The following is a 20,969-nucleotide window of genomic DNA, read 5'->3' on the forward strand; positions in this document are numbered from 1 at the left end:
TTCCACTTGGTTTTTTTGTTTGTTTTGCACAGTATAAACACTTTGATTTTTTCATAGTCCGGAGATGAGAAATCAAAATCAAGGTGTTGACAAAGCCATGCTCCCTCTGGAAGAATCCTTCCATGCCTGTTTCTAGCTTCCATGGTTGCCAGCAAATTTGGTGTTCCTTGGCTTGTAGCTGCATCATTCCCATCACTGTGTCTCTACATGGCCTCTGTGTCCCAGCACATGGCCTTCTAGCTGTGTCCAAATTTTCTTCTTTTTGTAAGGACACCAGTCACTGAATTAGGACTCAACCTAATCCAGTATGACCCCATCTTAAAATGATTATAGCTGCAGAAGCCCTATTTCCAAATAAGGTCATAGTTCCAGATACTGAGGGTTAAAACTTGAACATACCTTTTTGAAGTACACGGCTTAACCCACAATGCATAACATTGAGTTTTCTTCTGAGAATCTCCACATATCATCTCATTCCTTGAACATACTAGTTACAGTTTAAAGTATTGGTCTGATCATTCCAGTATCTCTGCATCTTCTTTCTCTGTGTTTATGTTGTCTGGTATCAGGTTGTCTTTTATGCCTGGATATTTTTGATTGGGTACAGGTACTGTGTACATATATCGGAGGCATGGGATCACTATAAGACCCATGTGCTATTATCATCTATGAGGGGATGAGGGTAGGAATGCAGCCAGATTTTTAAAAATTATGCTGAGAACACAAGAAGCTCAAAATGGCCAATATGTACTCAAAAGAAACCATAAAATGGCAATTCGAGAAGAGCCAAATCTGTGAATCAAACTCGGGAAATTCTGTAGGCGCCAATTTGAAAGTACATTCTGGTTGGGGTAGGAAACCGTTTACAAATCAATAAAACGTCAATAGTATGAGAATTAGGACTGAATATAAAGAAGCCGCAGGGAACAGTGATGAAGACAAACGTGCTGCGGTTGTAGTGTGGCCAGGAGGCCCCCTGACAAGGCCCTAGAGGAAGGGAACTGGTAATGCAGGGGTGCTGGGGAATCTGGACAAGGGCCAGCACAGGGAAGGGAGTGCGGTGCCTCCAGGCTGAGGCCGGAGCCTGTGCTGTGTTCAAACAACATCTAGGAGCAGGGCGAGTGCAGGAGTGGAGAGTGGGTGACGATGGAATGTTGGTAGGGCCTGGGGTCAGAAGTAGGGCCCATCGGCCGTGTTGAGGGGATTGTTCTGTAAGATAAATAGGGTATCTCTGGTTCATTTTGAGCAGAGTTGATCTGATCTTGTCTTAAGAATATTCCTCTGATGGCTGGGTTGAGACTTGAGTAATAAATCCCTCTACAGAGCCCAGCATAGGACCTACCCAGTGATCCACCCAGATGCCTCCGGGCATGCTCCCTGTGTTCCCTGTTAGCCCTTCTTACCCTGGGTTCTATGGCATTTTACACAAAGATTGAAGGTAAGGGGTGTCTGGCTGGCTCAGTCAGTGGAGCATGTGACTCTTGATCTCAGGGCTACAAGTTTGAGCCCCACATTAGGTGTAGAGGTGACTTAAAAATAAAACCTAAGAAAAAAAAGGAGGGTAAGGTGCTGCTGCCTTCTGGGAAACAGAAATATTACAAGGTTTAAGCACAAGTTTTAGAATAAAACTTACAACTTTTTCTTTAATAGGCCCTTTTTTATAAATTTTTTTTAAAAGATTTTATTTATTTATTTGAGAGAGATTTACTGAGAGAGATCACAAGCAGGCAGAGAGAGAGGAGGAAGCAGGCTCCCTGCTGAGCAGAGAGCCCGATGCAGGGCTTGATCCAAGGACTCCGAGTTCATGACCTGAGCCGAAGGCAGTGGCTTAACCCGCTGAGCCACCCAGGTGCCCCAGGCTCCCCCCCCCCTTTTTTTTTTAAAGATTTTATTTATTTATTTGAGAGAGAGAGACAGTGAGAGAGAGCATGAGCGAGGAGAAGGTCAGAGAGCGAAGCAGACTCCCCATGGAGCTGGGAGCCCGATGTGGGACTCGATCCCGGGACTCCAGGATCATGCCCTGAGCCGAACCCCAGGCCCTTTTTTAAAAAGCTCTCAGAGGACTACTCAGCAGTACAAAGTAATGAACTACCGATTGAAGTTAACAACAACCTGGCTGGATCTCCAGAGAAATACAGAATACTGTATCTATATATTATACTATATATATACACACACACACATACACATATATATAAATACTATATACATGAAATATTATTCATATATAACAGCTATAAAATATTATATCAAACTTTTACCTTGATTATTTCTGAGTGCTGGGTTAAAAACTGATTTACTGGGGTGCCTGGGTGGCTCAGTGGGTTAAGCCTCTGCCTTCGGCTTAGGTGGTGGTCTCAGGGTCCTGGGATCGACCCACGTTGGGCTCTCTGCTCAGCTGGTCTCCCATCCAAGTACTAACCAGGCCCGACCCTGCTTAGCTTCTGAGATCAGACGAGATCGGGCGCGTTCAGGGTGGTATGGCCGTAGACTCTCTGCTCAGCTGGGAGCCTGCTTCCCCCTTTCTTTCTGCCTACCTCTCTGCCTTCTTGTGATCTCTCTCTGTCAGATAAATAAAATCTTTAAAAAAAAAATAAGTAAACCTGATTTACCTAAGTGAGATATCTCTGTAATGTTCAACTTTTCTGTAATAAGCATGAAAGCTGTTTAGAAACATCTTTAAAACAACTTTAGAAAAAAATAAGATGGGGTGCCTGGTTGCCTTAGTTGGCTAAGTGTCAAACTCTTTGGCTCAGGTCATGATCTCATGGGTCATGGGATTGAGCCTGAGTTGGCCTCCACTTTCACTTGAAGGTTCTCTTCCTCTGTCCCTCCCTCTTGTGCCCACTTGTTCTCTTTCTCTCCCTAAAATAAATAAATAAATCTTTAAAAAAATAAAAAAGATTATTTAAATTTAAAAATGGGTAAGGGGTGCCTGACTGGCTCACTGGGTAGAGCATAAACTGTTTTTTTGTTTGTTTTGTTTGTTTAAGTAATCTCTATACCCAACCTGGGGCTCAAACTCACAAATCCTAGATCAAGGTTCTCATGCTCTTCCAACTGAGCTAGGCAGGCAGGTGGAGCATGCAACTCTTGATCTCCAGGTCGTGAGTTCAAGCACCACATTGGGCACAGAGTTTACATTAAAAAATATATATACACACACACACATACATATGTATACATACACAAAGGGGAAGGGATATAGCTAGTCCCGAAGCAGGCACAGTCACTGGGTTCTTTCTCAGATAGTGATACCAGAAAGGCAGGGTAGCCCAGTCCTCCAGAAACAGCTTAGGAGCGAGATGGCCTGTAAGACCTCTGAGAACCTTGGTCTCCTCCTGTGTGTAGATGGGATAATACAAGTTCCCATCTCATAAGCTGCTGGGAAAATTGAGTTAATATGAAGTGTTTGTAACAGTGACCTTCACATAGTAAGTGTTCAATTAAGTAGAAATTACTCTTTGCTTATTTGGATTTTTTCCTGGGCAACCCCTCCTCTGGGAGAAGAAAACGGAAGGAGGGAACTGTGACTAAAGCCATGCTCCTCCAAGGAGAAATAGGCCCAGGGAAGGGGACTCTTCCACACAGAGAAGCCTGGGCAGAGACTCCTCTCATCCTATGGCTACTTTTCCCTCTCCCTGCCAGAGGGGTGGTGGTTGAAATGGAGGGTGAGGAAGGGAGTGGGGGAAGGACTTGTTTTTCTCCGGAATCAGCAGCCCAACTCCAGAGCCCAGCTGCCAAAGTCACAGGCTAACATGGACTCTGACCTGCATGGTGCCCCACCCACTTCCTGTCACATTCCCTGACTTCTACCTGTGGTTAACCCAGACCCAAGACGACCTCCAAGAGCCCCTTGCCCCAGGCTTGGACAGGCAGAATCAGCCTAACCTACTAGGTACCATCCTGTAATTGACAAGTCAGGCTCACTGGTGCTGGGCAATGAGGGAGTCCCACATATTGAGGGTGTAGGTCTCATGGGGTCCTTCACCCCAGAGTGGTTGCTTCCAGGAGGGAACTGTGCAATTTGTTCAGACGAAGTTGGAATAAAGCCGTGTTTGGCAGGCTGAAGGTACAGGAAGATGGGGACTGGTGTCCACTGCGAAGTGGAGCCAGGGAACGAAACCGTTCAGAGGGATGTGCAAGGTTTTGTCCAGCTCAGTGGGTAGATCATGCTGTTCTCAATCTCCGGGTGAGTTCCAGCCCCACCATGGCATTCTGAGATTACTTAAATAAATCAACTTTTTTAAACAAAGAAGTTTTCCGTCACTCAGAAGGTGGCGTTCTGACAATGTCACTTCAGTCTCTGCCGCAGCAGCCCCACGAAAGAACGGCCACAGACTTCGCTTTCCTAAGTGGAGCTTATTTTTACTTCACAGTTGCAATCCACTCACACCAGCGTCCTCCCCTGCCCGAGGAGGAGGGGGTCAGGCACCCCACTTCCCAGGATGGAAAAGCTAGCTTGGAAGCCACTTCTGGCTGCTCCCCTACGTTGGGCTCCCCGCACCTGGTGTTCTCCTGCCTTTTCCCTGCTCCTACCTCCCATGGGGCTCCAGGGTCCCCCAATTCCCAGCTCAGGAGGGGGCAGTGGTACTCCCTGCAGTGACCGCACCTGCCTCCTCTTTCATCTCCTCACTGATGTTCCACCCACACTGGCTTTTCTCTGGTCCTCCAAAGGCCGACTGCAAGCGCTAGTCTCTCTACCAGGAAAGATGTCTGTGCAGCTGGCTCCTCTGATCATTCACTTTCGAGGATTCAGCTCAGAGGTCACCTCTTAACCCAATCACGTCACCATGCACGCCGGCTGCTGAAATACACTCGTTTTCTTCACAGGGTGCCTCGGCTCAGAATCCTGGGGCCTTAAGGGCCTTATAGGATTAGTCCTGCTGGGTGATGAGCTTGGCTCCCTGCCACCTTTGGTCTTCCATTAGACAGGTGTCTCCGGTCTCACTCAGGTTCCTGGACTTCCGGCGGCAGCTCAAGTCTGGCCTTGGAACCCTTCCCCACCTCTACCTCCTTCTGTGTCCTATTTCAAGGACCCTAAGCAGATCTATGAACCTCCTGGATGGGGTGCCAACCAGGAGGAAGGGTTCAGCTTTCAGACTCCCCTGCTCTGGCGTTCTAACCCAAGTCTACAAGTCAGGGGCCTGAAGTCTAGGACACAGGGTAATTTCCAGGACACGGCCCCACCCCGAGAAGTAGAGGGAGGATCTGGAGCAGTGCACCATTAGAGAGCTGGCCTGAAGCAACACCAAGATATACCAAGTTGCACCAACATGGCTGTCCATCACTCCAGATGTGGTGCACTCCAGACTGTGCACCACCATCTGGAAGGGACAGGGGAGATCTCTGCTGCTTCAGTCTGCTTCCACCCTAGGACCGATGTTGGGAGCAGGGGCTGGACTGAGGGTACCTTAGCTCCTTCTGTTCTGGACTATGGAGATTGGCATGAAGGATAGGGCTGCAGGACAGACAGGCTGATGAGATGGGAGAGGCATTTCCCCAGCCCAACCCCATACATGTAGGGACCTCTCAAGTGAGGTGTTCTGGGAGTGGACTTAGTCCTACTGGGGAACCTAGATTTGTATGGATGGTCTTTGGTTCTAAGATGCAGGGCTTCTCGGGATGTGGCTCATATTAGGGTCCAATAGGATATTATCTAGGGTAGGCAGAGAGTCCATGGGTTTGTCTGAGGGTTATATAGGATTTTACATCAGTTGGGTCAACGAAGGAATTGCTTCATTTCCTGAGCTGTGTGAACGACAGCATTCACTGAGTGAGGTGGCCTGTTCATGGAGGGTGAGCCCCTGGGGATCATTCTGGGTTAGAGAATGTCATGGGTACCTGGTTCACGGGGACTTCTAGGGTCTCTAGGCAAGGTAAGGAAATTGTAAGGTCCTTTGATATAAAATTGAGGTATTTTGCACAGTGCATGGATGAGGCAAGGGGGAAGAAAACCAATGATTAGTTTTTCAAAGCTGGGGGCATGCTGGGAGTAGGCCTCAGGACAGACATGTGGCTGTAAGAAGCAACAGCAATCCACAGGACCCCCTCCCACCAGCCACTGAGGGCCTGAGCATTTCTGAGCAAGATGTCAGAGTCCCCTGCCCAGCCTGCCCATCCCTGGGATCAGACACACAGAAGGACCCACTCACACGCTGGAGGGAGGGGTGAGACAGTTTAATTTAGAAATAAGCTTTGGACAGCCTTCTGATCAGAAGGGAGACTAAGGGCCCACCGTGGGGGGAAAAGGCCATCATGGAGCGTAGGGCCCCCAGGTGGGGAAGGAACAGCATCGGAGCCAGTACCAAGAGTGCCATGAAGCTGGTCCTGTGCTCAGCAGGTACTGGCAGAGCCTGAGGAGAGAATGGGAGTCAGGTCCTTGTGACATGGTCACTACAAAGACAATCCTCTCAGCCTCCAGAAACCCCCAGACTGGGCTGGCTTGGCCAGCCTTACACAAGGCATTTGATAATGCTCAAATACTATGGCCACCCTGTCTGAGTGCCCGGAAGCTTCTCAAAGACACCAAAAAAGCCCATCTTACCTGGAGTGATGAGTGGAATGGCTTTCTCAGGTAAGGGGCTGAGAAAGGAGCACATCAAATTAGCATTCCCAGTCCTTCTGTCCTTTATCCCCCAGGAAGACACCTGGTGCTCCCTCCTTGGGGGGGGGGCACACACACTTCCTTGCTATTCTTCCATTGTCACTTTAAACAATAACAAGGGTTATAGCTTTCCCTGATTTGGGGCACTTCAGGGCTGATAATCCGTGAATAACAAATCTCACTGCAAGTCCAGGATGCAACCCAGGGACTGTCCTCTTGCTCTAAATTACAGGATGTTAGCCCAAAAGAGGTGTACTCTGCTCCCAGGGCATACAATAGGGGCCCTGTCTCACCTGTGCTTCTGATTGTACTTGCATTTGCATTTTCCACCTGTGAGAGGAAAAGCTGGTAGGTGCAAAGAACCTGGGGCACCTGGGCCACCCCACACCCTCCGCCATGCCCAGCCCCGTGGCCCGACCACTCACTTAGGGCTATCAAGATTCCAGCGATGCACAGGAGCCCTCCAAAAATCATGCCGCCCAGCTGCAGGCTTTCCCAGTCTGGGGGAGCAGAGAGTGAGCTGGCACGAGCCTGGCTCCACTCCACTCGCTCATTCAAAGCACACACCTGATCACCTGCTTGTCCCCTGCTCATGCATTTGCACTTACATTTCAGGCAACAGGAGAGACAAGCCAGTAAAAAGATAGGGGTATAATATCTGGGAACAGCATGAGGAAGAAAAAGTAAGCAGAAGAGCACAGAAAAAGAAGGGAGTTGGAAGCTTTTTTGATCAAGGAAGTCTTTTCTGAAAGGTGGCATTGGTGCTGAGGCTGGAGGGAGAGGAAGAGTGTGTAGGAACACTGGAGGACAGTGGCGGACAGAGGAAGAGGAAAGCTGCTGCGGGCTGTCGGGCAACAAGGAGACCATGCTGGGGAAGGCAAGTGAGAGAGTGGAAGATGAGGTGAGATACCTGGGGGCTCAAAAGCCTCCAGCCCTTTCCCCAGAAATCTTCCTAAATATCCTGTGGGTACCTTCCCTCCTTGCTGGAATGAAGTTCTCCCAAAGCCCATGCTGCATATTGCCCTCTCGCTCTTTTCATAGACCATTCCGACTCTGTAATCCCCAGTCCAGCCCCTTTCCTCAATAGCCCTCACCAAGCTCTAGCAAAGAGGTCCAGGATAGGCAAAGGCAGGGGTGGGGGATGAGGGAGATCGGCTCTTACCATAGTAGAAGGGACTGTCTTTATCTGCAGGAAAGGGGGTGGGGGAAAAAAAAAAACAATAAGGATGAGAACCAGGATGTGAGGTCTTAGAGGGAAAATGTGGGGCAGTGGGAGCAGGGCAGTCTGGGGCCTCACTCACCAACCAGGTCATTGGCTTTTAAGGCAGGCAGGCCTGGGTGGGAAAAGGAGGGATCAGGTATTAATTCATGACACTGGTCTCAAAAGGAAGCAGCAGGCATGTCCTCAGCCCAGACCAACCTCCTGGGTGGGCAGGGGAAGACACCCTCATACCTTCTCCGGCCCCAGATAGTCCTGGGATTTTTGTCTTTCACCCCATAGCTGTTCCTCCTACCCCCCAGCCCTTCCTGCCATTTCTCAGGCTTCCTGCTATTTCTTGCATCTGAAATGCATGCTGTGTTGGTATCTTTTTACCCTCTTCTGAGCAGCTTCCTACAGAGATTCTGGCTAATGCCCTACGGGGAACAGGGAATGCTTCTCTCTTTATGCCAACATATGGTTACTGTTTTCCAACATTCAATTATTTAGGACAATTTTTGCAATATCCTCCTCCTCCCTGTACTATTATCTCCTAGTGTCACTCTTTAAATGGACAGTTTAAATGAAAAAAACATTTGTTCATCATCAGGCCCCCTTTGGGAGATGCTGCCCTGGTTTTCTCTGCCTTGTGGGGAGGGTGAGTGGTAGCAGGTTCATTTCTGGGAGGACTCACCTGCCAGTGTGAGGAGAAGGCCCTGGGTCACTCTGTTCATGATATGGCTGCAGAGCAGGGCTGCAGGGAAGGGGGGCGGGCTGGGGTCAGATAGCCAGGACCTGCCCCAGATTCACAGTGCCTGGGGCACAGAGCCAGGACACAGATCCCAAGGGTGCACTTAGTTTATGAGGTGGGCTTGGGAAAGTTACTGATTTCTGTTTCCTCATCTAGAGATGATAATAGTAAATGCCCAGTGGAGTTACCTGGATTGAGTTAATACTAGTTAAATACTTCGAACAATGCTCACACCTAGTAAGTGATTTGTTAAATTCTTTGTTAAAGTCTTTAATCAGAAGCCTGACTCTAGGTCAGAGGAGCAGGGCTACTGTTCTAACTCAGGCTTTGGTTCCTTACCCCCACTCAAAAGGCTAGGTACCCTGAGCTATTGTTCCCGAAGGTCTGGGCCTCCGGCGATATCAGAATGAATTCCAAGATAGTCTCTGCAAAGGGCGAGCACACCTGGGCTGAGCCGCAGAGAAACAGGCAGCTGAGGAGGGGAAAGGTGGTAGTGGAAGCATGTGAGGGCCTCCCACTCCAGCCCCAGCCAGGGATCCTGCTCCCAAATCCCACAGCAGGAAACTGCCTAGTGGGTGGAAGGAACATTGCTCCTTTCTTTCCCCCCCGGGGTGGGAACCATCCATGTCCCTAAGTACTGGTTCCTAGGGTGGCTGTTTCCTCAAGATAAAACCCCTTCCAGCTTTCTGCATGTAGTTAGCTGCAGGCAAGCTTAGGGACTGTCAGCTGTTGCAAACTGAAGCCCCCATTCTTATCTGTTGGGCCCAGCCGGCAGGAACTTTAATCCCCTCAAACCCACCTAACAGCTGTGTGACTCAGTGGCTTGCTTCACCTCTCGGTGCTTCAGTGTCCTGTAAAATGAGGACAATCAATAGCAACTGCATACAGTTATGATCGAATTAAATGCATTACTCTATGTGAAGCCTAAGAATAATGCCTAGCACACAGTAAGTAATGAAACGTGTTACAATGAAGAAATACACAGCCCTCCATACTTGCTAAATGGGATGCTGCCTGATTCATGAATCGCTTAATAAAAGCTGATATATAAATAGATACATACATACAAACATACACACATAGGTCCTTTTACCCTAGATGGGAGGGACTAATAATGTCCAGCTTCTGAATGTGGAAGTTTGTCAACTTTTAGCAGTCTCTGAAGCTGCCCTCCTTTGGACTCACCCTTCTCACCACCCTGGGATTCCTTAGCCAGAGGCCGGCTCCTGTTTCCTCCCACCCCTATCCTGCTCTCTGTATGACAGTGGTCACAGAGCCAACGGCCTCTGATGCTCAAAACCCTCAAAAATGCACCCTGTTATTGAGAATACCCAGGCACCCACCACCCCTTCCTCAGACTGGTACCATTCTCCACCCTCACCCTTCTTCTGCCACCCTTCCGCCCAGCAGCCCTGAAGTCCTAGCCAGACACTTGCTCACCTGAGAGCCGGGTGCAGATCTGGAGAGGCTGCTGGGGCTGGGTTCAGTCCAGGTGGGTTCCAGCTCTTTAAACCCAACAGCTCCGCCCAGGGCAACAATACCTGTAGGCAGGAGAGAACTGGTCAGATTCCTTGAGATTCCAGTAGCTCCTTCTCCACTCCTCCCACCCCCCCAACCCTGTGAGCTCTTGAGACAGCTTGCCCTGCCACACCCAGTGCAGAGCTGAGCTCCTGGGGGCGCCAGGAGGCTAAGGTGGTGAGACTTTTCTTGAGGAGAAAGTGGACTTTCAGCTTCTTTAGCTCATTTAGAGGGGTCGTTTGCTGGAAGGGGGATACACTGTTTCTGGGTTCTTGTGCCAGCAGCCGGGATTCAAGGACTGCTGTGTGGGGTGTCCAGGGGACAGCTGAGTCAAGGAGTCAGGGACTGGCCTTGAGGCTCCATTTGCTCAGTGGTCCCATTGCTTTTCCCTGGACTGGATGTTTACTGAGGGGGACGGCTGGGGTTGATGGCTTCCTTCAGGATTGCCCACTGTCTGGCCAGGCCCTGACACCCACTTAAGCCCAGGGAAACTGATGGCTAAGATTAGAAACCACCCTGGCCCAGGCCCTGGTTTCCTGCCTGCTCCACAGAGTGTGGGGGAGGGGTGGTGCCAGGAAGAGGACTGCCAGCTCCAGGCTGAATAGTGGGCTGCTTCCCTCTGTGGACCCCCATACCTGCCTCACGGGCTGCTGGCCAACCCCCCCTTTCGCCCCCCACTCCACCACATGCTCTTGGCCTGGATGAGCTCTGGCTTCTCCCTTCTGCTGTCCCTCCTCCCCAGTTCCTCTCTTTGCTGCTTTTATCACCGGATGGTGATCAGCTGAGGTCAGGGCTGTTGGTTCCCTTATTCCCAATGGCCAGTCATGGACATCAGTAAATCAGTTTTGATTGGATTGTTGAGTCAGTGAGGACAAGAAGCCACCAAAAGCTCCCAGTCTTGGGGATGAGGGGGCAAAACAAAACCTTGAAAGGCAGGGTGGGAGGAAGGGTGAGTAGGAAGGGGGTGGGTATTCCTGGTACGAACATGTTACACCTTCTCATGAAAACCTTCCACGGTGCTCCCTGTCTTCAAAAGTTCAAGTCCAGGGGCTCTGGGGCCAGGAAGAGCTAGAATTGAAGCCCAGCCTCCCGTTTGCTTACTGGGTAAGCTCAGGTAGCTCCTTTATCATTCCGAACCCCAGTTCCCTCTCCTCTAAAATGGAATGACAGGACTGACCTTTGAGGTTTGCGGCGTAGGTTCTGCGGGGGTATGGGCCTGCTCCATGATTAGCCCTCAATATGTATTTGTGGAATGAATGCCTCCTAGGTCTGGTGCGAGGAAAGTTCGTCAACCTCAAGATTCAGAACCATTAATTGCACATACTTGGAAGTGAAATCCAGGCTCTGTTAGTTACTTGCTATGTGCACTTGAGCAACTAATTTACCCTCTTCCTATTTATTCATCCATAAAGTAGGAACCATGACCGAGCCTACTCTGAATGTTTGTGGGGACGATGACATCAGATTGTGCTGCTCGGCTCACTGTAACTGGAGCTGGGAAGGCCCTGTTAGACGCTCAGAGAGATCTGCAGCATAAGAGAAAGGGGGTCTTCAATAGAGAGCCCCCCCATAGACAGAGAAACCACATTCTAGAGAAGAGAAAGGTCTTGCTCAAGGTCACATTGTGCCTTCATGAAGGAAGGGGGTCTTAGCTCAAGTGATTAAACCCTTCAGCAGTGTTCTTCTGCCCTGTCAGGCCACAGTGAGGAAGCCGCAGCCATGAAGCAGGCATTCGCAAAAAGGGCCCTCTTTGCTTTGGGAGGTCTCCAGGAAGCATGGAAAGGACCTCAGATCCACTTCTCCAGAAGGCCCTAGCACCTTTGCTCTGCCCTGCAGCTTCTGTCCTTAGTCAGGCATCCTCCACTCCCTTCCACATCCCTAGGAGATAGCATCATCTGAACAGGTAGAAAGAGAACTTCACCTGAGCCTCATGGTCTTGACACTGGTCCAAGGTAGGGGATAGGTTGAGCCTGGCGCAGAACCAGCAGGAGAGAGCCCAGCTACCTGTGTGTGACTTCTGCAAGCACAATGGTAAGTCACTGCCTCATCTTTTCCATTTGCCCAAACTGGCCATAGGTGTTGGTGCAGAACAGCTGAAGAGCTTATCTATCCCCTCTTGGAGGGGCCTCAAAAGCTGGCCATTCACTCAGTGGCAGGCAGCAATGCCTTCCCCGCTGGAAGTGGTGGGAAGTCAATTCCCAGGTTAGTGCATTTATCTTTTTAGATATTAAAATCAGTACTTACACGTGGTCATGAAACTGGTTGTTGAAACCTTTAAATGTTTGGCATATTAAGAAGTGTTTACTAACCTGTCCTTTTCATTCATTAGGAGTGTTTAGGATGAACAACTGCTCGCTCTCTCAAAGTATAATTCCTGAGAGGCTGGACTGGCAGTGAAGGCTGTTTTCAGGAAATCACTTTCAAGGAGGGCTGGTCGCTTGCCCTGCTTCTTGGATATGTATTCCTCGTCAGAATCTCTGGAGCCGTCCATTTGGGTCTGATTTCTTTTCTTCCTTCCTCCCTTCCTTTCTTCCTTCCTTCCTTTTAAGATTTTATTTATTTATTTATAAGATTTTATTTATTTATTTGGAAGAAAGAGATAGGGAGCATGAGCAGGGTGAGGAACAGAGGGAGAAGCAGAGTTCCCAATGAGGAGGGAGCCCAATGTGGGGCTCAATCTTGGGACTCCGGGATCATGACCTGAGCTGAAGGCGGACGCTTAACCGACTGAACCGCCCAGATGTCCCATGAATCTGATTTCTAACCTTCCAGATGGGAGACCTGGGTAAGAGGCAATGAAACTTACAGGGAAATCAAGCCTTGGGGTGATGGAAGGCTGGAAAGAGTGGGTGAAGGAGAGCCAGACTTTGGCAGGTGCAAGTGACAGCCTGGACGTATTAAAAATTGAGAGGGAGAAAATGGAAAGATCCAGTCTGAACTCTTTCTTACCCTTCTGGAGTCAGTGTTGCAAAGGATATAAAGGACCTTGTGTGGAAGACGGTAAGTCTGTTGCCAAGAGTGTCCACTTGAAAATCAGCACTGATGCCCAGGATCCCACCTCTGCTCATGTCAATCACTGCCACACCTCCTCACCCTCCCAAACTGTGCTTCTCCCCTTCTGCAAGCACCAGTATTGCTCTGTGAAAACCAGAGATGCATCCTCAAAGCCATTAGCCTTCCTGAGAAAAGGTAATAAAACAGGAATTATCTAAGAAGGACCAGAGGTAAAATGAAAGGGAAGTAGTAGTTATCTTGCCTAGCACATAGTGGGAGCATAATGTGTTTTTTTCCTACCTTCCAAGAGGGACTGAATGTCAGCATCCGTAGAAGGCTGAGACTGTCTGTTTTGAGGGGTTTTGGTAGAGGAGGGAGAAGACCGCATTCTTGAGGTGAGAGGTTATCTCTGATCTCTGAGGCTTCTCCCAGTTGTCTCCAATGTTTCATCCCTGTGAGAAATAGATACTGAATTCCCATCTGGACCCACCCCCTGTGCTGTCTCCCTCAGGAGTCCCTCAGCTCTCCTTCCCCTCTCTCTGCATTTTCCCCCAGGTCCCCCAGGTGAGTTCAGAGAGCTGGGCTTCTATCTGGGGTCACGCAGATCTGGAGCTCACTCCCTTTGATGATGCGGGAGAGGAGTGGGAGAGAATGAGGCAGCCTGTGAGAGGAGGGTAGCGGGTAGAGGAGGAGGAGGGCGGCCATCTGAAGGGTAGCCACTGTCTGAGGGCTCACTGTTAGGCCTTTGGCCCACTCTTGCGCGTTAGGAAGACAGGAGGAGGGGGGCTTCACTGCGGATTCCAAGGGCCTTCTGGAAGAGAGGACACGGAAACGATGAGAGGTAGGTCGTCTCACGAAGAGGGATCTATGGGTCTCGGTGGTAGCCACTCCCCTTAGGACTGTATAAGAGTCTGACTCTCTTTGGCCGACTGCGGCCTCCAGAAATGATGATTCCTCCGCCTCTAGGAGGCCCCTTTCAAGCGGCCATCCGTTACCACCCTTCCCTTCGCGCATAGGACCAAGAAACAGCCAATCGGAATAGAACCGTGGTGGCTTCCAGCCAGTCAGCACTAAGATATGGCTGTTGAGGCGGGGCCGCGGGTGAAGCCGCCTGTGGGGCGAAGACCAGGCTGTGTGGGCGGGGCCTTTCTCTGGTTCCTCCTCGCGCGGATTGGCTGCTCCGGTTCAACAGCGGGTTTGTCAAGTAGTCGCCTTGTTACGCATGCGCAGCTACACAGGCTGCTGTTTGCCCTGTGAAGGTCGTGACTCCGTTTAAATCTTGCCACAGTCTTTGCGCATCTCTTGTTAGTTCGTGCAACCGCGATTGTCACGGTTTTCGGGAAGTCGTGGTCATCGGTAACTGGGACTCTAGAGGCTGTGAAGAATAGCTGAGGTGAAGGGACAGCACAGCTGCTGAGTCCAGAGCAGGCCAGGGAGGAGGAAGCCAAGAGCAGGGCCGCATGGGGAACGGGCAGGAGGCGGTGAGCTGCTTGGAGTGAGGCCAGAAAGCCGGCAAGGGACCTTGGACTTTGGGAGGCCTTCACACAAGGGCGAGATATGAGGCAGAAGCCCTAATGCGGAAGGAGAGAGGCGGAAACTGTTCACTGAACTGAGGTCAGGCGACGTCACTTCTCCTTGACTTTTTGTTTTTGTTAGACCTCAGTAAAGCTTTCCTCTCGCCCGCAGGGCCGTAAGCATAGTTGTCCAACAACTACGTGTGCCTCTCGTGAACCAGATTTCTCAGCTCTCGACCTTGTAATTGAAGTATCTCGTGGACACGCGTCCTCTTCACTTCCTAGGGGTACTTGACAGGCAACTTCCAGCACAACTATTCCCGGGTGCCTGGCTGACTCAGTCGGTAGTACTGTTGATTTTGGGGTTGTGAGTTCGAGCCCCACGTAGGGTGTAGAGATTACTTAAGGGCCACCTGGGTGGCTAGGTTGGTTAAATGTCTGCCTTCAGCTCAGGTTATGATACCAGGGTACAAGGATCAGAGTCCCCTGTCCCTCCTCCCTGCTTTCTCTCTCAAATAAATAAGTAAAATCTTAAAAAAAAAAAAAAAAAGAAAAAGAATCTTACGCTGTTTACCCCCCCCCCCCAATATATTTCAGAGTTCCCTCTTTTAGGTCACCTGCTTATCCACCTGGCCACACAGGCCACCACTAAGCACATAAGGAGTTCTCTATTGATGCACCGGCTCCTCAGGCTAGGACCCTTCAAGGGCACTAACACTTCTCACTCTGGTGACTACAGCTTCCTCCACTAGAGCAGCCTAAGTGAGTGCTTGCTACCTGGCAGGCTGTTTTCCAGCACTTTCCGTGTGTTAACTCATGTTATCCTAAGAACAGCCTATCTAGAGAGGATTCACCGTCTGATTTCAGGATGGGAAAATGAGATGAATCGTTAAGTGAAGCTCTGGGCCACACAGCTCTAGAACTGGCTCTTAACCACCGCTCTCCACACTAAGCTGTGCACGTGATTTATTTTTAATATTATTTAAAACAGCTCTGTTGAGAAACGATTTACCTACCAAGCAATTACCCTATTTAAAATGTAGAGTTCAGGGACGCCTGGGTGGCACAGTTGGTTAGGCAGCTGCCTTCGGCTCGGGTCATGATCCCAGAGTCCTGGAATCGAGTCCCACATTGGGCTCCTTGCTCTGCAGGGAGCCTGCTTCTCCCTCTGACTCTGCCTGCCACTCTGTCTGCGTGTGCTTGCTCTCGCTCGCTCTCTCTGACAAATAAATAAAATCTTGAAAAAAAAAATGTAGAGTTCAGGGTGCTTGGATGTCTCAGTTGGTTGAATGTCTAGCTCTTGGTTTCTGCTCAGGCCGTGATCTCATGAGTCATGGGATGGAACCCTGTGTTGGGCCCGTGCTCAGTGGGGAGTTTGCTTGAAATTCTTTCTCACCCTCTCCTTTTGCCCCTCCCCCTCTGCACATTTGTGTGTGTATGTGTGTGTGTGTATGCCCTGTCAAAATATATCTTAATTTTTCAGAAAATTATTTATTTGACAGAGTACAAGCAGGGGGAGTGGGAGAGGGAGAAGCAGGCTTCCTTTGGAGCAGGGAGCCTGCCTCAGGGCTTGATCCCAGGACCCTGGGATTATGACCCGAGTGGAAGGCAAAGGCCTAATGACTGATCCACCCAGGTGCCCCTAAAATACATCGTAAAAAAAAAAATATATATATATATATGTGTGTGTGTGTGTGTGTGATTTTTATGCAGGTAATAATATTTAGCTATTAAAAACTTTTTTTGAAGTAATTTCTGTGTCCAGTATGCAGCTCGAACCCACAACCCTGAGATCAAGAGTTGAATTCTAAGTGTACTTTTATTTTCACTAGGGGCCCAGTTGTCAAGAAGTTGGTATCACTATACATGTATATGTGTGCCAGGGTTTTTAAAATAAGTTATAAGTTGGGTGCATGGGTGGCTTAGTCATTAAACATCTGCCTTCAGCTCAGGTCATGGTCCCGGGGTCCTGGGCCCCACATCGGGCTTCCTGCTCAGCAGGAAGCCTGCTTCTCCCTCTCCTGCTCCCTCTGCTTCTGTTTTCTCTCTCGCTGTGTCTCTCTCTGTCAAATAAATAGATAAAATCTTAAAAAAAAAATTTATAAGTTAGAGAGGCTCCTGGCTGGCTCAGTTGGTAGAGCATGAGACTCTTGATCTTTTTTCTTTTTTTAATATTTTATTTATTTATTTGACAGACGGAGATCACAAGGAGGCAGAGAGGCAGGCAGAGAGAGAGAGGGGGAAACAGGCTCCCTGCTGAGCAGAGAGCCTGATGTGGGGCTCCATCCCAGGACCCAGAGATCACAACCTGAGCAGAAGGCAGAGGCTTAACCCATTGAGCCACCCAGGCTCCCCAAGACTCTTGATCTTGGAGGTCATGAATTCAAGGCCCACCTTGGGGGTAGAGTTTATGTTACTAAAAAAGAAAAAAAAAAAAGAAAGAAAAGATAACATATGTTACAGTTTGGTTTTACAACTTTTCAAAGTATTTCCATTCTAATATAATTAATTTGATATCTATTGAATAAACATAAATTTTGATTCTTACCCCAGTTCCAGGAACTGGGGGCCCTGAACTAGGCAATGCCAAGCCCCTGCCTCGAGTGACTGACATCACAGTGAGGGCAATGAGTTGGAAAAAGAAATAAATGGTACAGTATTTCAAGTACTTTTTACAAAAAAAGGTTTTGTTTTTTTTTAAGATTCTATTTATTTATTTGTCAGAGAGCACAAGCAGGAGGAGCAGCAGGCAGAGCAGGCAGTGGGAGAAGCAGGCTCCCGGGTGAGCAGGGAGCCCAATGTGCGACTTGATCCCAGGAGCCCAGAACTATGACCCGAGCCGAAGGCAGACCCTCAACCGCCTGAGCCACCCAGGCGTCCCACAAAAAGGGTTTTTTATTTAAAGCTAGTGACTCTCATTCCAAGAAATGTCTCTCCATCAGATCTGTTTATCTCGTTAAAACAAGACAACAGGCCCCCAAATGGAGTCACTTATGCTAGGTCCCTCGTCACCAAATTTAGATTTAATTTAATTATAGTTTTGACACTTTCCAAAATGGAATCTTAAAGCAGTCAATCAGGAACTACCTGATTGGCACTAAACGGGTAATCTGCCTGATAGACCCCTGCCATCTCCTAAAGGAAAATGACCCTGTCACAGCCAGTCCACTTTTTGCTGGTATAATGTCTTTGTTCCTGCTCCTTTCTGCCTATGAAAGTCTTTCATTTTATACATTGCCTCAGAGCTCCCTTCTGTCTGCTAGATGGGATATTGCCAGATTCACGAATCATTGAATAAAGCCAATAAATAAGATCTTTAAAATTTACTCAGTTGAATTTTTTTTTTAACAATCTCTATATATGTTATAATAAGTGAATAAGTGTCTTTTAAGGAAAGTGACTTAGTTATTGGCAGTAATAGAATAAAAGAATGTTTTTACTGGCACTGTTAAAGTTGAAAGATAAAAAATGGTGGTTAAAGGGGCGCCTGGGAGGCTCAGTCAGTTGAAGGGTCTGCCTTCAGCTCAGGTAGTGTTCTCGGGGTCCTGGGATTGAGCCCCTCGTCAGGCTCCCTGCTCAGCGGGGAGTCTGCTGCTTCTCTGCAGCTTCCCCAATTTGAGCTCTCTCTGTCTCTCTCAAATAAATAAAATCTTTAAAAAGAATAAAGAAGTAAAAATGGTGGTTCGAGAGACCAAAGGCAGTATGATTGGAAAGGGCCTGCATGAAGCTGGTTTTAGTTCTGTGTTAGCACAGAATGTTGATTATGAATGTCAATAGTTTCTAGAAGCTTGTCAAGTTAAAGGACGCATTGAATTTGTGGCTGCTTGAAATCTTAATTCAAATACAATCAAAGCTGGACAAAGTCTTTGTTGTCTCCACTGCATTAGCTAATTTTAAAACCCTGCAACGTTTTGCTGTCATTCGTTCTGCAGTTTGACTAGTACACAAAGGGAGTTAGTGTTATGTTCTACTCTAATCAGACTACAAAAGAGAATAACAAGTTCCTCCAAGCAATGTTTACCGAACTAAAAAGAACTATTGAGAAACTGAAGTTTAGTAAGCAATAGGAAATAAATCATAGTATAAAAATTGAGTAGCAATTTTAACTTTTTTCCTGTAATGTAAAATAAAATGCCTTGTAGGTTGATGTACAAAGTCTTGAGAGCTATTACTTACCTTCAAGTTCTTAATAAACTAGTAAAATATTAATATATTAACTTCTAATGATCAACATTGGGATTTTCCACAGTGAGGGCTTGTAGCCATTCCTTCCACTACACGCCCTTGGAGAACCAGTTTTGCCGCTAGAGGTGGGTGGAGTTTGCTATATTCTACCCTTTCATCCACCGTGACAGAGACCTTCTAGGCTTCTAGGTCTGGGCACAGTGGGGTACCACTGTGGTGGCACACTGTGGTCTGTGTGCCCAGACCTAGAAGCCTAGCAGTTCCCCGTTCCATTTCTAAAGGGGTATACCTGTCTTGAAAAACAATATTACTTCTGAAAACTGAATTTCTGTGAGCCTGGTGCCCAGCGGCGATGCCCCAGATATGTCCCTTAGAGAACAGACACACCTGCCCTAGAGGAACCCCATGGGCAAATACTGGAAGTGGAAGCTGAAGCCACGCAATGCCGGAAGTTCTCCCTAGGAGGAGAACACAAAATTATGAACATAATGTTTGTGTGAAAGTTTAGGTATATATACACACACACACAAGTATATATGTGTATGTAATATATATACTGTATATAATAAAAATTTATAAATATATATAGAATAAACAAAATAATAAATATGTAATATATAGTTAAGATTTTATTTTTAACTAATCTATATACCCGTGGTGGGTCTCAAACCTATAACCCCGAGATGGAGTGTCATGTTCTACCGACTGAGCCAGCCAGGCGTCCCTGAAGGTTTATTTTTTTGTTTAGAATGACAAAGCAAAGCAATTGCAAGTTTAAAAAAGCTGACAAGAAAATTTTTAATATAACACATTTTAAAATTAATTGCCTGTCAAAATATTAATTTTACTGGTAACATTGCAAAATCATAGCCACTACTTCATATGATAGTGATTTTGAATATTTTTGTAAAAATATATATTTGAGAGAAAGAGAGAAAGAATACAAGCAAGGGGAGCTGCAGGCAGAGGAAGAAGCAGACTTTCCATGGAGCAGGGAGCTGGACTCTGATTCTGGGCTTGATCCCAGGACCCCAGGATCATGACCTGAGCCAAAGGCAAATGTTTAACCAACTAAGTCACCCAGGCACCCCCTGATTTTGAATGTTTTAAATTAGAGTATTTTAAATTAGAATAATTCCTATGAGAAAAAATGGAAGATAACTGCCCCTTCTAGGGTGATTAACCCACTTTTTTGGGGTTTATTTATTTATTTATTTATTATTTATTTGAGAAAGAGAGGGAGAGAGAAAGAGCATGCATGAACAGGGGGAGGGGTAGAAGGAGAGGGAGAAGCAGACTCCCTGTTTAGCAGGGAGCCCCACAGGGGTCCAGATCCCAGGACCCTGAGATCATGACCTGAACAGAAGGCAGATCCTTAACTGACTGAGACACCCAGGCACCCCAGCTGTGATTAATCCACTCACCTAAAAATATTTTTACTGGGCACCTGGGTGGCTCAGCGGGGTAAACCGCTGCCTTCGGCTCAGGTCATGATCTCAGTGTCCTGGGATCGAGTCCCGTGTCGGGCTCTCTGCTCAGCAGGGAGCCTGCTTCCCTCTCTCTCTCTCTATCTGCCTGCCTCTCCACCTACTTGTGACCTCGCTGCCAAATAAATAAATAAAATCTTAAAAAATATATTTTTACTGATAATTTAGAAAATTTGCTTTTGGCTTTACAATTTATCACTGCTAATGTCTTGTAAAAGTTTTGGGTGCTGTTAAATTAGGGAAAACCTCTATGGAGTGTTTTTTATTCACGAGCAGTCAGAATGCAGGACATCTCATGTTTTCCTGTGCATTGACCAGTCTTCATGTTACACTGCTTCCGCTAAACCTCCAGAGGCCTTGCAAGGGGCCCCGGGAGTGTGTGTGTATGTGAGGAGGGGGCAGGGGCGGGTGATGAGAGCCATGGAGAGTGAGGTTGGGGTCAGTGTGGAGCCTGGACAGTGTGTGGAGGTCTGGCCACGGGGTTGGGGGGAGTGGAGGGATGAGGGGGTGGAGTGAGGGGTAGGGTGGGGTGTGTGCAGACATTGGGGAAAGTCCAGTGGAGGGGAGGAAATATGGATGTGGGGACACAAAGTAGGGGAGGCCTGGAAACAGGGTTGTGGCCAGAGCTTGGTGGGATCAGACTTGGGGTGGAGGCTTGGGACTGGGCAAAGACCGCCTGGAGGTATGTGAGGGAGAGGCCTGGAACTGGGGGGAT

The 20,969-nt window shown here is 48.2% G+C and overlaps 1 protein-coding gene, 1 long non-coding RNA gene and 1 pseudogene across 4 annotated transcripts; all 3 read right to left on the reverse strand.

Annotated features, from left to right (window-relative positions):
- Positions 1-2,373: 2,373 nt before the first annotated feature.
- LOC122901333 lies at positions 2,374-2,492 on the reverse strand (annotated as a pseudogene).
- Positions 2,493-6,159: 3,667 nt separating this feature from the next.
- Positions 6,160-10,112, reverse strand: FXYD4 (FXYD domain containing ion transport regulator 4). 3 transcript variants are annotated; one of them, XM_044240067.1, is made up of 9 exons: positions 9,997-10,112; positions 9,356-9,407; positions 8,500-8,559; positions 7,909-7,941; positions 7,770-7,793; positions 7,033-7,107; positions 6,901-6,937; positions 6,548-6,585; positions 6,160-6,356 (listed from the first exon to the last, which is right to left on the reverse strand). In XM_044240067.1, exons 3-9 carry the CDS (start codon positions 8,537-8,539, stop codon positions 6,337-6,339), a joined length of 267 nt encoding a protein of 88 aa, XP_044096002.1. In that variant the 5' UTR covers positions 8,540-8,559; positions 9,356-9,407; positions 9,997-10,112; the 3' UTR covers positions 6,160-6,336. The 3 variants fall into 3 exon arrangements, with proteins under 3 accessions (XP_044096002.1, XP_044096003.1, XP_044096004.1); XM_044240068.1 differs by lacking the exon at positions 9,356-9,407 and having other exon boundaries at positions 9,997-10,097; XM_044240069.1 differs by lacking the exon at positions 7,909-7,941 and having other exon boundaries at positions 9,997-10,097.
- Positions 10,113-12,785: 2,673 nt separating this feature from the next.
- Positions 12,786-14,029, reverse strand: LOC122900907. Its single transcript, XR_006383329.1, has 3 exons — positions 13,804-14,029; positions 13,369-13,520; positions 12,786-13,212 (listed from the first exon to the last, which is right to left on the reverse strand). It is a non-coding gene; the product is annotated as an uncharacterized LOC122900907 (long non-coding RNA).
- Positions 14,030-20,969: the final 6,940 nt, after the last annotated feature.

This window comes from Neovison vison, chromosome 2 (assembly GCF_020171115.1).
Source record: "Neovison vison isolate M4711 chromosome 2, ASM_NN_V1, whole genome shotgun sequence".
Taxonomy (NCBI): Eukaryota; Metazoa; Chordata; class Mammalia; order Carnivora; family Mustelidae; genus Neogale; species Neogale vison.

What these genes read in the sequence shown, in the direction of transcription:
- FXYD4 (XM_044240067.1), bottom strand. Translation starts at nt 8,539, where the DNA reads ATGAACAGAGTGACCCAGGGCCTTCTCCTCACACTGGCAG. An exon ending in AAGTACAATCAGAAGCACAG is followed by an intron (nt 6,586 to 6,900) that starts GTGAGACAGGGC and finishes CTCCTTTCTCAG; the next exon opens with CCCCTTACCTGAGAAAGCCA. An exon ending in CATTCCACTCATCACTCCAG is followed by an intron (nt 6,357 to 6,547) that starts GTAAGATGGGCT and finishes TTCTCTCCTCAG; the next exon opens with GCTCTGCCAGTACCTGCTGA.